Source organism: Nothobranchius furzeri, chromosome 6 (assembly GCF_043380555.1).
Source record: "Nothobranchius furzeri strain GRZ-AD chromosome 6, NfurGRZ-RIMD1, whole genome shotgun sequence".
Classification (NCBI taxonomy): Eukaryota; Metazoa; Chordata; class Actinopteri; order Cyprinodontiformes; family Nothobranchiidae; genus Nothobranchius; species Nothobranchius furzeri.
Window position 1 is genome coordinate 36,087,217 of NC_091746.1, and position 16,048 is coordinate 36,103,264.

Genomic DNA, 16,048 nt, shown 5'->3' on the forward strand with positions numbered 1-16,048 from the left:
CAGCGGCACAGCAGCTTTGGAACAAACTTCCTCTAGGTATCCGTAGCTTCATCTACCCAAACTTTCAAATTGGTACTTAAAACTCATTTATTCAGGCGTTCATATTCTACTTGATCTTTTTTCTTTTAATGTGTTGTTATATCTGCCCTTACGTTTGAACTAGTTTTATGTGTTGCTCAGTTGTTGATGTGCATTGCTCTCATCTAGCCTTGGGCGGTATTACCGTATACAGCCGGTGTTGGAAAAAATAACAACGGTATCCATTCCAATACCATCATGAAAACAACAGTGCACGTAGGAGACGAGGATTAAATAAAAAAGATATATTAAAGTAATTTAATATTGTTACATAAATCTCAACCAAACGCTATATTACTGAACTGTTAAAGCCTTATGCTCCAACTCGAGCCCTCAGGTCCACCCACCAGAACATTCTAGAATTTCCAAAGACCAGATACAAAAGTGGAGGTGATCGCTCCTTCCGGACTGTTGCACCCCAACTCTGGAATGATCTTCCTTTATCCTTACGCAGCGTTGACGTCCGGACACTTAATAAACAGCTAAAGACCCTTTTATTTAAAGCTGCTATTACCTAAACCCTTTATTTTCTTATTTTGAACTCAAATTTTTAATCTTTCATCTGTTTATGAAATTTTATAATTTGATGACTTTATTTTTTCTGATGTTAATCTAATTCTTTTTTGAGAGCATTTTGATTTTATGATGTTTATTTATGATTTTATGACTTTGTTTTATTTTGTTTTGATCTATGTGAAGCACTTTGTGATTCTATGTCTGTGATAAGTGCTATTTAAATAAAATGTACTTACTTTACTTACTTACTAAAACAGATGTGTGGTAACATTTTCAGTTTTGCTTAAATAGTTTAAATGTTTTGTCCAAAATTTCGAGACATTCCATAAAGTTTATGAACATGATGTCATCACATGACAGCGCAGAGATGATGTGCCAAGAGAAAAATGGCAGCTCACGCACCAGTTGACTTGGTGTCTAAAAACAACACAACTTCTGCAGTTTGGGAGTATTTCTGGTTCGAAGCAAACTTAAAAGAAGAACCGGTAAACACTGACAGTAAAACATTCAGACCCAGTAGGAACAACAGAGGAGCGAGCTGAAGCTGAAATAATAATAAATAATAATACATTGTATTTGTAAGTGCCTTTCAAGACGTTCAAGGTCGCTGAACATAAAACATAAACATAAGTACCACAGTTTAAAACCATTGCAAACAAATGCTTGTGTGTCCAACACTCTTGTTTCCCAGTCGAGAGATTGTCACATTATTGCTCCCCTGTGCCTTGGGTTTTACCTTAATTGTGTCCACCTGCTTCGTGTTACCCGATTACCCATCCCAGTATGTATATAAGCCTTGTGTGTTGCTTGTGTGTTGTCGGTATGTCTGTTGACCTCGTCTTATGTCTCCCCATGTGAACGTGCTTCTGTTCCTGTTGTTCCTGCACTCCCAAGTCCCTGCAATAAATGGATTTAAGTAGTTTGCTGCCTTAGAACTTCACTCACCTGCATATGGGTCCAAAACCAACACTCACCGTGACAGAGTATAGAAATACTTTATACATAAAATTGACTAGAATAATTTCTTGATAATTGTCAAAAACACCACTAAGAAAAAGTATTCAGGTTTACTGTTAGCTGGTGTGTGTGTGTGTGTGTGTGTGTGTGTGTGTGTGTGTGTGTGTGTGTGTGTGTGTGTGTGTGTGTGTGTGGACCATCGACATATAAATATTGGACAATGGGTTACCATACACTCCAATAATAAGTTTTTGTGCTAAAATGGGAGGTGGCCACCACCGCCATTTTGACCGTGTCACAGGTTCCGTCAAGCCCAGACAATTCCACAAAAGGGAAGAGAGGAGGAGCTGAGGGTGGGGCTGTAAGGCTGGGATCAACTGACGACACCCGGTCGAACTAGCTACAAGCTAACCTGAAGCTAACCCAAAGCTAACATGGAGGTGGGAGCTAAGCTAACGGAGGTAGCAACCTAGCTACAACCGGAGTTAACTGTGCACAACACCAGAGCTTCTGAGTCAGAGATACACTGGGTTGCCTGCTGGGTGAAACCGGGTGGAACACAGAGGTCTCCCGAGAGCTTCACAAGCCGGCAGCCGCACAGCAGACAAGCACCGCTGCGATCTGAGATGTGCAGAGCTGCCGCTTGGGAGAACCAGGTGGAAAGGTTTCCATCCCAGAGCTTTCCATCCCAGAGCTCCACAAGCTGGCAGCCCGCGCAGCAGACAGAAGCCGCGATCAGACAGAGATGTGCCGAGCTGCGGGGAGGGGAGAAGATCTCCACAAGCCGATAGTGGGAACCCAGCTCCACCAACGTGTCATATTTCAACCCATTTTCTAAAGTGCAGCATCATGTGAAATGCACTGGGTTTTACCCTATTACATTTAAATGGCATGGTTAAACAGTACATGTTAAAATCTAAGCTCAGCTCGGCAGTGACCTAAAATACATAAATATAATTTTACTTACTGAAAAAAATGAAGTGGAGACTCCTTGGACGCTTTATTCGTGCAATTAATGCCAAAGCAAGTCATTTTGTCCAACAATTGCACAAATAATATCCAAACAAGAATACACAAACACAGAGACTCAAAATCCCGGAACAGTTTCCAAGCCAGACCGCGGCTCTACTGAGGCCTTTCCACGGAGCTAGCTCTGTGGTCACGTGGGTCTGATGCTCATTAATTATACAGAAGTTTAGGCTTTTAATACACTTGAACAGAGTGAGAAAAAAATTCAGCCCCCTCAGAGTTGTCATGAGTGTAAACTAGATCATTTAAACCAAAAACATGTTTTGGTACCAGGCTGTAAACATGTTCATTTCTGCTGTGAAATTGGTATTTTTAACATGGGAGTCAAAGAGGATTTGCTCGCTTCTGACACCAGCCCCCAGCGGATGAGGGTGGAACTGCAATTTTTGGTACTTCCGAGATTGCTTCAATTTTTCAGCTGCATTGGGGGGCCTGGTGTGGACAGATGGTGATGTTGATCTTTGAATGGTCTTCTCTAATCCCCAGTGAGTCGTGGCAGATGGCTGCTTACACTGAGCCAGGTTCTGTTGGAGGTTTCTTCCTGCTAAAAGGGAGTTTTCCTCTCCACTGTCGCTTCATGCTTGTTTAGTATGAAGATTGCTGTAAAGACACTGACACAAGTCAGCAAATCGATGCAATCTGCGGGGCTCCTTATATAAGAAACTTTGAAGTAATTGGAATAATGAACTGGACTCAACTGGAATTTTTTACTTTGTGAAGTCCCTTGAGACGACTCGTCATGATTTTACACTATATAAACTGATTGATTTGAAGATTGGGTCAGGTTACGTTGTATTAGTGCTGCTGCTTACTTGTCCTGTTTAAAGATGCAGGTGATTGAGTGTAACGAAAAAAACTGTTGTCTTTTTCCAAAACATGTCCGGTGTTTAGTCTGGTTGGAGGCCAGCAGGTACTGAACTGGCCCAAGAACAAGAGAGCAGCAGCTGCTGGAAAGCCAAGAGAGACCTATAGGATTAACACAGAAGAGGGTTAAAATAGAAGATCATCCACAACACATGCACACACAGACACACACACACACGCACACACACACACACGCACACACATGCACACACACGCACACACACACACACTGCAGGACCACCTGAAGTTTGCTTCACTGTCTGACGGAGGGCAGCTGATGACAAACCTTACATCAAAGCGCCCGTCGTACAAATCCATGTTTCTATAAATTGTCACCCCAGCTGGCGGCTACTAAAGAAGTTGCTAGTGGGTTTGTATCTGCAGACACCAACACATCTGAACTTGGTAGATGTTACATAAATCTCAAACAACTGCTGAGCTGAAACTTTGTACAGATGTTGTTGTGATGAACTAATTTCTTGTGTACGATGTGTTTTCTTGCGTCATTCCTGCTATTTAAAAATGTTTGTCAGTTGCAACGCCTGTTATTTAGAAGAACAGAAGAGACTTCAGTATGGCTGAAGAACCACTAGAAATGGTGACTTTGATAGCTGTATCTTCAATCCTCTGGATCTTTATTTTTCAAATCCTCATCAAATCATCTGATATGAAAATAAAACAGGAGAAACAGACTCCCAAGTTATTATATGATGCAGTCAAGACTGTATTACCAAGATTTCTGTTGCAAGATACACATGTGTCTGTGTGCATGTGTGTGTGTGTGTGTGTGTGTGTGTGTGTGTGTGTGTGTGTGTGTGTGTGTGTGTGTGTGTGTGATCATGTCACACAGGATAAAACCAGGCTGTGTGAAATGGAGCAGAATAAAGCACCAGGGTGAGGCTCAGACTGATGCTTTACCATCAGCCAGACCCAGAGACCAAGCAGCTTATCTCCTTCCTTCAGCAGCTGCAGACAAACTAGACACATCCCGAGGAGCATGTGGTGGAGTGCAGCCACTCGTCACGGCGCAGGTCCAAACCTGGAGCAGAACCAGGTGGTACCAGACAGGAAAGCGAAACTGCTGCTTTGGTCGACACCAAGGACTAGACTGAAGAAATGGGGACATATTCATATCCTTCTCTATTGTAACACGTTGTTGTACCGCATGAGAAACAGAACTAAACTAAGGACTATTTTACAGTTAAAATCCTATTTTCAGTCACTTTTTAAGATGCTCAACCACTGCCAGTGTCGGTCTTTGTTTGCTTTGATCACTGCTGTTGGCCTGTGTAGTGTCCAAGGAAGGGTCAGTTTTCACCTACATATTGACCTACACAGTGTCTGTTCACCTACAGACCTAATTCCACTATCTGAGTGGAGTTTCGATCCTGTCTTCTAAAGCCCAGAAGATTCTGCAGCCCTTGTTGACATTTGAGGGGGAACAAGATGTCAGCCTATGTTCCCAAGCAAAGCCTTCTTTTGATAAGACTGCAGGATTGTACACTCTCATGAAAGAAGAACTTTTACAACTCATAAGATAAATAATCATTAAATAAACATATGGTTGAATGAACAAACGTTATATGAATACTAATATTAATATTTGGATAATCTGTGCCTAATTCAATGAAGTTGAAATTAATTTTAATGTTACAAGGAAACATTTTGATGTTATGATCAGTAATGTTTGGTTTAACAAGTGAATCATTATCTACACTCATACACTATGTTCATTAGATATAAATTAAAGTTAACGTCACCAAGTCCTTTACGAAGGGCGTAAGCTGCTAACGTGTCACTGCTGCTTTCACCTAACATCGTTTTGCTGCCAGACATCAGAAATTCAGATGTTTTATTAGTCATCCCCTATGTAGCCGGTGTATCAGAGAAACTCAGGAGGGTTTTCTCCAAACACAACATACCAGTGTACTTCAGGCCCAGCAACACACTCAGACAGAAACTGGTTCACCCGAAAGACAAAACTCCTAAACACAAACGGAACAATGTGGTGTATGTTGTACAGTGCAGCGAGGAATGCCCAGACCTCTACATTGGAGAAACCAAACAGCCACTTCACAAGCGCATGGCACAACATAGAAGAGCCACCTCCACGGGACAGGACTCAGCAGTTCATTTGCATCTAAAGGACAAAGGTCACTCTTTCGAGGATGCCAACGTTCACATTTTGGACAGAGAGGACAGATGGTTTGAAAGAGGAGTAAAGGAAGCCATTTATGTCCACTGTGAGCAACCATCTTTGAACAGAGGCGGTGGTTTACGACACCGACTGTCTGCCATCTATAATCCAGTTTTGAGATCCCTTCCCAGATGCCTCAACGCCCACGCATATCCTGGGCCATCTGACCTCAGGAATTCACATGATAGGGTGGGGCCAGGCTTCACAATGAGCTCACCCGAAACTCTGGCTGAATGGGACCCACACCCAACCTCACACCTTGGCTCATGTGTTTATGTAGAAGATCATCAGGGGGTCTTTTGTTCCCTCTTCGGGGGGGGAACTCCCACTGGGTTTAAATCTGGGACTCTCCACCATTTGACCTTAGAACTGAAGAAGCCTCTCGCATGAGAGGTGAAACGTCTTCAAGCAACTCAAAGAAGTCCAGATGCTTTTCTTTCAAAGCTCATTAGACTACAATGACCTGGATGACTGAGAACCTTCACAGACATAGTCACCGAAACCATGTTCAATCTCAACAGCTGTTTCTATCATTATGAATATGTTTCAGGGAAACGATAGCCATCGGCCTCTGGAAACTAAAACCAGAGAGAAGAGTGATGATGATGTAGTCTGATGCAGCCATTACGAAAAATGGATCCGGACCAACAACTTTGACCTTGGTCTGCAACCCTATCCACGTGGTACGGGAGTCATCACACTACTTCTGCAGGTCTGCAGGAAATCATGACATCCTACAGTTTGCACATTAGAGCAAAACAAATGTTCAACATGTAGAACACAGACAACCTACATCCACTGTGAGAGTTAACATGACTGAGGAGGAGTTGTGCAGGAGGAGACAGAATCTGTCCAGATTTCCTGATCCACTGGTGATCAAAGCCTTCTGTCATCCATTTCACACACATCACACCGTTAAGGAGTCACCATGGATCTGCTGAGAAAACCCTCCTGGCTGATGCAGCCTGACTCAGGTGTCTGCGGTAGTAGAGTGATTGTAGGCTTATGTAGAGGACAACCGTTTATTGCATAATTTTTCTGATTCACACAAAACCAACGCAACACTCCAGCTTTGTAAAACTCATCAAACAACTGAAGAACAGCTCTGTAGTTGTTTTCAAGAGAGAAGCTCTGTGCTGCAGTTTTAGGGAAGTGATCCACCTGTTTTCTTGTTTCTGTTCGTCTAAAATCCTCTTCCTGTCAATTCCTTACTAAGCAATTCAAGCACTTCTTAAATCTAGTTGATCTGAATAATAAATTCCAAATGAATACTTCCATTTCAACAGAAATCCGAGTGTTCAGATATAAGATAAGAGAGTAATGTGTTACATTTCAGAGCGGTCTGTGAAATAAAACAGCTAAATAAACATCTTAGAGGAGTGATTCTATGTTTGTCTTTCTCTGAAAAGAGCCGAAACATAAACTAAGAGATGAGCACTACATCCTCTCATCGCCGGGTCAACATGGAACTCGTGACGAGCTCAGACACGCCTCAACAGGCTGCTAGACAAACACGAGACACGCTACTGAGAGCACAACATTCCCAGGACCAAAACACTCTGCTTTTATACACTCAAGTCAAAGTCAGAGTGTCATAAAGACAATCCAGAAGAAAGATGGGTGCAAGTTTTGGACCCAGGTCTTTGCATCGGAGTCTTCAGCTTCTCTTCAGCAGAGGATGAGGAAGCTCTAGAGGCCTGGGGTGGTTTATCCAAAGACAAAGCCTGAGTTTAGCAGCCAGGAAGAAGCTGCAGCAGGATCTTCTCGTTCTGAAACATCTCCCTATGTGAACGGAGAAACATCTGACCGTTTGTAGCTGTTCCACAGTGCCACGCTCTGCTCCGCCTCGTAAACACCTACAGACTTGAGGGTAGTTATTTTCTCCTGGGGTAACAAGCACAGACACAGATTCTTCACCTTCCCTGGCTTTTGAACTGAACTGACATGGACCTGGACTTCGCTCGAGGCCAAAATGTCTGACGCCAGCATCCCAGCCATGGATAAAACACTGACTGTTGGCTGACCTAGTAACTAAGCCAAATGCAGCTGCTAGTAAACCCAAACTCCAGAGTGGTGCCATCATGTCTCGGCTAGGGTGGAGAGGATTTACCATACAGAGGGTCTCACCCCCTACAGTCATGCAGCAGGGAGCAGAACAACACTCTGTGGAGAAAGACCCTGGTGGATGAAGCTCCTAGAACAGACAGCTCTGTCCTCCAGCTTCTTCAGCTCAGGGGTAAGGCCCGAGAAAACAGCCGTAGAAAGTAAAGACGAATGTGCACGTACAAGAAGCAGAAAGCCTGGATCTGCCAGAAAGAGGATGATGAACTCGTGCTTCTGTAAACACTGGGATACTCAGTTTTAATGGAAATACAAACATTTATCAGGTCGGCCAATCAGAGGAAGCAGCAGCTTCTCTGCACTGGACTGTTTATTTTCCACTGCTTCAATATATTAGGACACCGCTATGCTAAATATATGTAAAAACATCAAAATAACTGTAAATTATTCTTGCTGAACAATCTCCTGTTTGCTCGTTTTCCTTCCAAAACTCATCAGTCTTCATATTCAAGATTTGCTCATTTGACAAATTCTGAAAAGTACAGCTTGAGAATGATGCCACAGGAACTACGTGATGATGAGTTCACTGACCAGAAGGAAAACTATGCTTAAGGCTGTACAGGAAATCGTTGTTGTGAGAATAAAATGTGTTCCCAGGAGGATTTCTGGCAGGCGACCAGTGACTTCACACTGATCACGTCCATAGAAATGATTTAATAAGCGATTCATGTAGCTTTAGTTACAGTGAAGCTGGAGGCAGGACAAGTACCAACTGCTCCTTGGCTCAGGTTCACCACTAAAATACAAGTGAAACAAATTTGGGCCGTGGCAGCCTGAAGCTAAAACAACACGGCTGTGTGGAGGTGAGGCAGGCGGAGGCGACGGCTGAGGGATGGGCGGCTCCTCTCCTATCTGATACACTCACACTAGTGTGAGTTAAATAAGATCTGCTGCATGTGAGCGCCTCGCTGCTCATCAGCTGAATGCAAAGCTGTAATCCCAGCGGATCCTGTAACTGGATTAGGAGTCTGACTGAGATCTGCAGCAAGAGTGAAAGTTCTGCAACCAGAACCACTGCAGAGCCACGGGTTCTCCAATGATCCACTTCTCACATCTAAATACACAAACTGCTGCTGAATCTATACAAAGCATCTATTCTCAGTGGCCTAGTGTCCGCCCTGAGACTGGGAGATCAGGGGTTCGATTCCTGGTCGGGTCATACCAAAGACTTTGAAAAAATGGGACCCAATGCCTCCCTGCTTGACACTCAGCATTAAGGGGTTGGATAGTTCCCGAGCGCGGCTGTGTCTGCAGCTCACCGCTCCCCCAGGGTATGGGTCAAATGCGGAGAATAAATTTCGCACACACATCTGTGTGTGTGACAACTAATGGGACTTTAACTTTAACAAATGAACTAAAACAGGTTGCAACTACCTCCTGATCATTTGCTTTACATTACAATGATCTAACATGAACTCAGAAAACAGATTGAAGTTGGTAAACAACAAACTAAACCAGCGGCAGCTTTAAATAAGCCAGTGTGTTGCTGCATGTGCCGACTGTAATCCCTCACCAACCTGAAGCAGAAACGGGTCTGAGCTGTCCGGACAGGATCAGCTCTGCTCCTGCTATTTTTGTGTCCATCTAATTTTGTACCCATGTGACGTCCTGAGAAGGTTAGGAATTTGGAAGGAATTCACCATCCACCGATCTGCAGACAAACCCACAAGTTGAACTAACTAGCCGGAGAGTGAGTTGAAGGAACAGCTCAAGTGTTAGTCCAGACTCACTCCATTTAAATCAGTTTTATGCTTTTTCTGCTATTTTTACATGACTGGCCAAACAAAAATCTGTAAATATGATAGTGAATAAAATATCCTGTATGCAACTAAAGTGAACATCACCATCATCATCATTCTAGGTTTTAAATATTAAAGGTACTAGACAAGGTAAACAGCCACACTAGCACATGTTTCAACGGACAAAGCAACAACTAATCTCTAATTTAAGTATTTTACTGTTGGTTGGTTACACGCCTGTGTTTCATGTTTAGATAATGAAAATAAAAAATAATTTTTGGTGTACAGAGCAAACACATCTAGTGAAAATTTGAGGTAAAACACCCAACAAGTATGACTCTTAACATTTATGGTAGAGTACATTTTGAATCCCTGTGGAGTATAAAAGCATGCACTGAACTTAACTTATGAACCAATAAGAACATTTGCAAAGTAAAAAAAATGTACGTTGTTTTTTTTAAAGGAGACCAAGAATGCAGTTTATCAGTCATTTAAAACTGATCTTTGAGCCTCTATAAACTAAAAATTACAAAGATACGTGTATTTATGCACATAGGGAGTAAGCTAGTATTGTAACCTTCGACCACTAAAAACCACAAATAAAATAAATGAAGAACTTCAACTTATAAGAGCTTATTAAAAGTTATAAGTTAATAAATAGAGCTGCACAATACATCCCAAATGTATTGTCACTGTGATATCGGCAATACACATCTAACCAAATCCAGCAGACGAGCTCACATCACTCCAGTTTTACAGTCCCTCCACTGGCTCCCGGTAGAATATAGAATACAGTTTAAAGTTTTAGTCCTGACCTATAGAGCTCTTAACAACCAGGCTCCAAGCTACCTATCTGAGCTTTTATCCCCACACACCACCTCTCGGAACCTTAGATCCACATCTGAAAACCTCCTGGCTGTTCCTTGAACCAGACTGAAAACCAAAGGGGACAGGGCCTTTCAGACTATTGCACCCAGACTTTGGAACAGTCTACCTTCAAATGTCCGTCTCTCTAACACTGTAGAGGTCTTTAAAAATCATCTAAAAACTCACCTTTTCATCCAGGCGTTCCCTCCCTAAATGTTTCAGAATGATGGCTTTGTTCGGGTTCACACCTTCACTTTGTTTATACTCATGATTTTATTTTCTACGTTTATCACTGCTATTGTGCCCTTAGGCAGACGGCACTTAGTTTGGATGGCTAGCAAACACCTTAACTTTGTTTTGCTCTTTCTGTTGATTCTGCTTTTCCCAGAATCCGCCAATTGTCTTTTCTTGTTCATTGTTTACCTTTTTCTGATATCTTTTGATCACGATGTTTACTTTCCCATTTTTTACGATATGTTTTGATATTTTTAATTACTTAGTTTTTTATTTTTTTGTTCTTGAGTATCTGTTTAAGTCATATCGCATAGCAATATTAATCACTGCTATGGCGCATCGCAGGTTGTCCTAATATCATGCAGCCCTAACGAACCTCTGAACTTGATCGACTCCATCCTGAACCAGACCAGCCACCCGTTTCCTCCAACCACCCACAACCTCTTGTCTCCTTTCTAATGAGCAGGAAGAAACAAGTCCATGGCTGCTTGCACACTCAGTCAGATGAAAGCATGCACTTGTCTTGTTTACCGATCTGCTTGAGCTGAAGACGTTCTGCAGGAAGTTTCTGTCTCTTATCAGGATGACTGCAACTTCAACACAACTCTCAGATATGTTCACAGCGAGGACACTGAACGCTATGCTAAAACTGTCTGAGTGCAGCGCCACCACAGCTGGTGTTCTAAACTAAAAAATTATGCTTCCAGGAAGTTATCTCTTCAGGATTTTAGTTTTCTGTACCATCAAACACAAAGTTGAAGTTACAGGACTACAGCTGCTCAGCTGAAACTATAGAGGAGGTGGAAAACAAATGGGCCTAAATTAGTGAAGACAACAGAAAAGCATAACTCATCATTCATAATTCAGAGAATTGAAGATTAGCAGGTGGCAGCAGCTGCCTGACAAGCATTTTTCCACAAAACCACGAGTTACACTACTAGATTAATTTGTGTTGGTTGTTAAAAGCTCTACATATCACATTTTTTAAGCCAAAGACAGAAATGGTGCCTTCTGTTACACAAAAGCAGGTTCCGTCTATGAGAACTCTATGAAACCCGGAGGTCAAATTGGTTTCTAATCTGAGATTACACCTCCTTTTGTCTTCATCTGAAGAGCTCTCAGCAAGTTTTCAGCTCAGATTTGAAATTGAGCTGCATGTGAAGCTCTCAGAGCTGAGAGACTAAAGCTGTGGATGATGTTTAAATGTAATAAACAAGAGCACGGATAGCCTCCAGCTTCATTCTGTATCACATAACATCAGATCACATGACACCACAGCGCTCTGCAGCAGACGGCCAGTCACAGAGCAGATAATCTACCAGTAGAACCAGTACCCATCACCAAAAGCAGGTCACCCTGCAGCTGCAGCCTGAACCAGCTCTGTGGATTGGTTCTGCCCCTGGTGGTGGTGGGGGTGTTGTCTGTGCACCCTGCTCCTCTTGTCTAACCTAGAGACTGCAGCTTTGTTCCACCCTCAGCATCAGTCTATTGCAGCAGCCTGTTGGGAATCAGGGTGTGGCTGAGCTGAATTACTGACAGCTGCAGGGGTTCAGCGTCAGAAGTCTCTGTTAGGCACCTGGTCCAGTCAACCCTCAAGAGCCCCACACACACTTCTGTTAACTAAAGCCTGCCTGCACAGATCCTGTAGAGGCGTGTCTGAGGAGAATTTGGGCCACAACAGCTCAAGAACCACAGACATATTCGGACTGTTGACAGAACAGGTTTGGTACCCAAAGCTGTTTAAATTTTTTTAGAAATATTATCTATGGTTATAAAAACATACAGTTATATACATTTTTACTATAATTAGGTATAAAAAGAAAACCTTGCAGTGCTATAGATCTAAGATAAATGCAAAAATGAAACAAAATATTTTAGATTTACTCATCATAATCAGTCTAACCTGAGGGGTGTAATAAAGAGGATATATTGGTTATTGTGTTTGGTCTAGAGTAGGTGATCTGAACCTGGATGAACACAGCAGGTTAAAAGGGGGAGGGGCTTACCTGGGAAGGCGTGTGGGTGGGATGACCCTCTCTTGAGGCACTTGGAACAGAGAATATGTACAGAGTAGTGCAGGCCAGGCCACTCCTGCAACAGCACGTTCAGCTCCTCCACCAGCGGGGTGACAGCCTGCCAGGCGGTCCAGATGTTGGGCAGTGAGGCGTGGCTGGCGATGGACAGCGTCGCTGGCAGCAGCTTCCCTTCAGAGGGGTGGTGGCTGATCACCACGGGAACTTTGCCCCGATAGGCAAAAATCTGATGCCTGCTGTCTGATCGCTGGACAACGTGGCTATTTATCTGCACACTGAAGCGTGTGAATAGTCCAGGAGGAAACAGGAACGGGAAGCTGTACTGGATGTGCAGCTGCTCCACCGAAAACAGGGGATTAACAGGCAGCACGTTCCCACCAGCCGAGTCCTCCACCCAGGCCTCATCACTGCTGACGTAGCTGGGGAACTTGTACCATGTCGGGGCTCCGTTCACAGGCTTGGTGCTGGGTTTTTTGATGCAGTAGCAGATCCCCATCTTTTCCAGGAGCTCCATAATGACATGGAGATCCTGTTGTGTCTGGATGAGTGGTCTAAGGAGAAGGCGGATGATATTTGAGGGCAGGAGTCCATGCTGGAGGAAGTCCTCCACATGGTGCTGAAGATGAGTGACCCTGAGATTCTCTCCTTTCTCATCTTCTACAACCAGACTTACTCTCCCCTTGTCTCCCCTCTCCCCCTCAGACAGAAGTCGATCCAAAAGCGTGGACTCGTCCCTCTGGAAGAAGACGTTGAGAATTGCAATAAAATGTGGAAGATTGTGGAAAACATACTCCTTTAGGGTTCGATTTTCCTCAAAGTACAGCAGCCTCCCACTCTCGTGCAGGTAGGACAGAGCACTCTGCAGTCGGTCCTCCGTGAGTCCTGCTTGAAGGCCCAGGCGGGCTGAGCTCCACCATGAGAGCCACAAATCTTTGGACTTAAAGTGCAATTCCTCTAGCGTCTGCCAAGACTTTGGCAGCACGCGATGGAGGTTGGGAAAGATCTCCTGTTGGTCTGCAATTGACATGAGCTTCTCCTTCAGCCTCTGAATGTTCCTCTGGGTCTCCAAGCAGCTGACACTCAGGACAGGGGACAAGATCTGCAGCCGGTGCTTCAGTATGTATTGCAGCTGAGCTTTCCTGCTCCGAAGGTTCCTGTCAGTGACACCGTAGAAAAGTACATGTGGACTTGAGGAGCGGGCATCGTAGCCTTGCTCCAGAGCTTGGTCTACTTGGTGCGCCAGGTTTCTTAGGCTCTGGAGGTCGCCCTTCTCCTGAAGACCAATCTGTCTGTGAATGTCCAGAGTCTTCTCCTCTAGTTCCATGTCCTCACACAGGTCTGCATGAGTGCCCACCACACACACCACAGCATGGGGGACTTTGGCACACAGCAAGTGAAGGAAATAGCCAACGTGCTCATAGAAGCTCTTGGATGAGTATTCTTTGAGATTCACAACAAGAACGTAGAGAGCACCAGGGGAGAGAAAAAATGGTTTGATGAGGTCATAGTTTTGATTCCCTGACAAGTCATACAACAGGAATGTGAGACGGCGATCAGGGTCTGCCACCCAGTTAGTGACTTCAATCCCTTTGTTTCCCTGGGTTCCTCTGGCATCCTGCTCGCTGCTCACCAAACTTCGCCTCAAGAGAGTTTTTCCAGCATTCTTTTTCCCCATCAGCACCATTTTCAGACGTGGCTTCACAGCAACTTGTGATTGCACGAGCTCTTTCTGGTAAACTGCAATGTACGGGATTCCCTTCATGCACACCTCATACGGAGGCTGGATGAGGGGGTTGTCTTTTACCTTCCAAATGTTCACTCTGGACAGTTTCCCAAAATTATCTGGAAGGATGGCTATTTGGTTACCCTGTAAAACAAGCTCCTCCAACTTCTCCAGGTCAACAACAGAATCGGGTAGGTGAGAGATGTTGTTATTGTCCAACCAGAGGTTTACCAGGTTCACCAGCTGGCCAATTTCCTCTGGAATGTGAGTGAGTTTATTCCTGCTGAGGTAAAGTTCCTCCAACCCAGTGATGCTTAAAATAGCCTGTGGAAAGTTCTCAAACTCATTAGAAGACAGATTAATCATTTTGAGTTTCTGTAGTTGAGCGAAAGAGGAAGGCAGTGCTGTGAGGTTGTTTCCATCCAACATCAGACTCTCCAAGTTTTGCAGGAGACATAAAGTGTCAGGTAGGGAGGACATGTGAAGGCTACTGAGCCAAAGGATCTTGGTGGACTTCAGCCTGACGATGTCCACGGGAAGAGCCTCAAACTTGTTCCCGGACAGGTCGAGCTCCTCCAGCTCACCCAGAGCCAGAATCTCAGCAGGAAACAGGTTCAATTTGTTGTGATCTGCATCCAGAGTCCGCAGCATGCTGAGGCTGGAGAACGACCTGGGGAGGTCGTGCAGGTCGTTAAAGCTGATGTCCAGCTCCTCCAGGAACTGAAGGGCTCCAAACTGGGCTGGCAGGTTCTGGATTTTGTTGTGACTGAAGCACAATTTCTTCAGTCTCCTCAGCTGGCCCACATCGTCAGACAGGCTTCTCAAGCAGTTGTGGCTCATGTCCAGCTCCACCAGTTGTCCCAGCGCAAACACCAACTGGGGCACACTGGTGAACTTATTCCTGCGAAGAACGAGGGTGCGCAGGTTGTTGAGGGTGGCTCTCAGTCCTTCTGGCAGCTCCTGCAGGGAGTTGTTGCCCAGGTTCAGAGCATCTATCTCCTCGATGTTCTCAGGGAGAACAATCTCGTTGTTTTTCGGGCAAAGGGTGAGCTGAGGAAGGTTGTTCCGCAGTTTCCTGGAGCGGAGGGCGGCATCCCTCCACAACCTGAACGTTTTCAGGTTATCCTCCTTCTCCTCCATGGCGTTGAAGCCGGAGCCCTCCTCCTCCTCCTCCGTTTTGTTGTTTTCATTGAAAGTTCTCATGGATCCAGAGCGGGCAGCATGGTGGACATGGTTCCTCAGAAATCAGCGCGCTCCTGGACAACGACCCCGCCGTCAGGGGAGACAGAGACACTCTGTGTCGGGCAATAACCGAGCGTTTCGACGGGAATGGGAGGAGTGCCTTTGGTCGTGGAGGCATCCTCTTCTCTTGCGCCACTCAGCACACAATGAAAGCACACCTCCGCGGTTACAGCTGCGGCTTTCAGCGCGGACCCGAGGCCCAGGACGGCAGCTGTCCTTTGACCGTCCACCTCATCGCGCCCAGCAGCCCCGGTTTACTCTGTAGCCGAATATCCTGGCGTTTGTGGAGGCTTTACGAGCCGCCGTGAGACCTCCGGGCGGCGGATAGTGGAAGTGAGGCGGCAGCTGCTGGCTGGCGCTGCGTCACATCTTCTCCTCCCTTTCTCCTCCCTCCCATGCAAACCCTCCTGCTGCTTCCCGCTGAGAGCAGTCACCAGCAGCCTGTGTG

General features: G+C 44.9%; 1 protein-coding gene across 1 annotated transcript in view; it reads right to left on the minus strand.

The window, feature by feature from the left end:
* Window positions 1-15,992, minus strand: part of mfhas1 (multifunctional ROCO family signaling regulator 1) — a 36,368-nt gene extending 20,376 nt beyond the window's left edge. Inside the window, exon 1 of the mRNA XM_015974466.3 lies at window positions 12,609-15,992. Coding sequence (XP_015829952.3) covers window positions 12,609-15,561 — 2,953 coding nt within the window. The 5' untranslated portion in view covers window positions 15,562-15,992. The remainder of the gene's footprint in view (window positions 1-12,608) is intronic.
* Window positions 15,993-16,048: the final 56 nt, after the last annotated feature.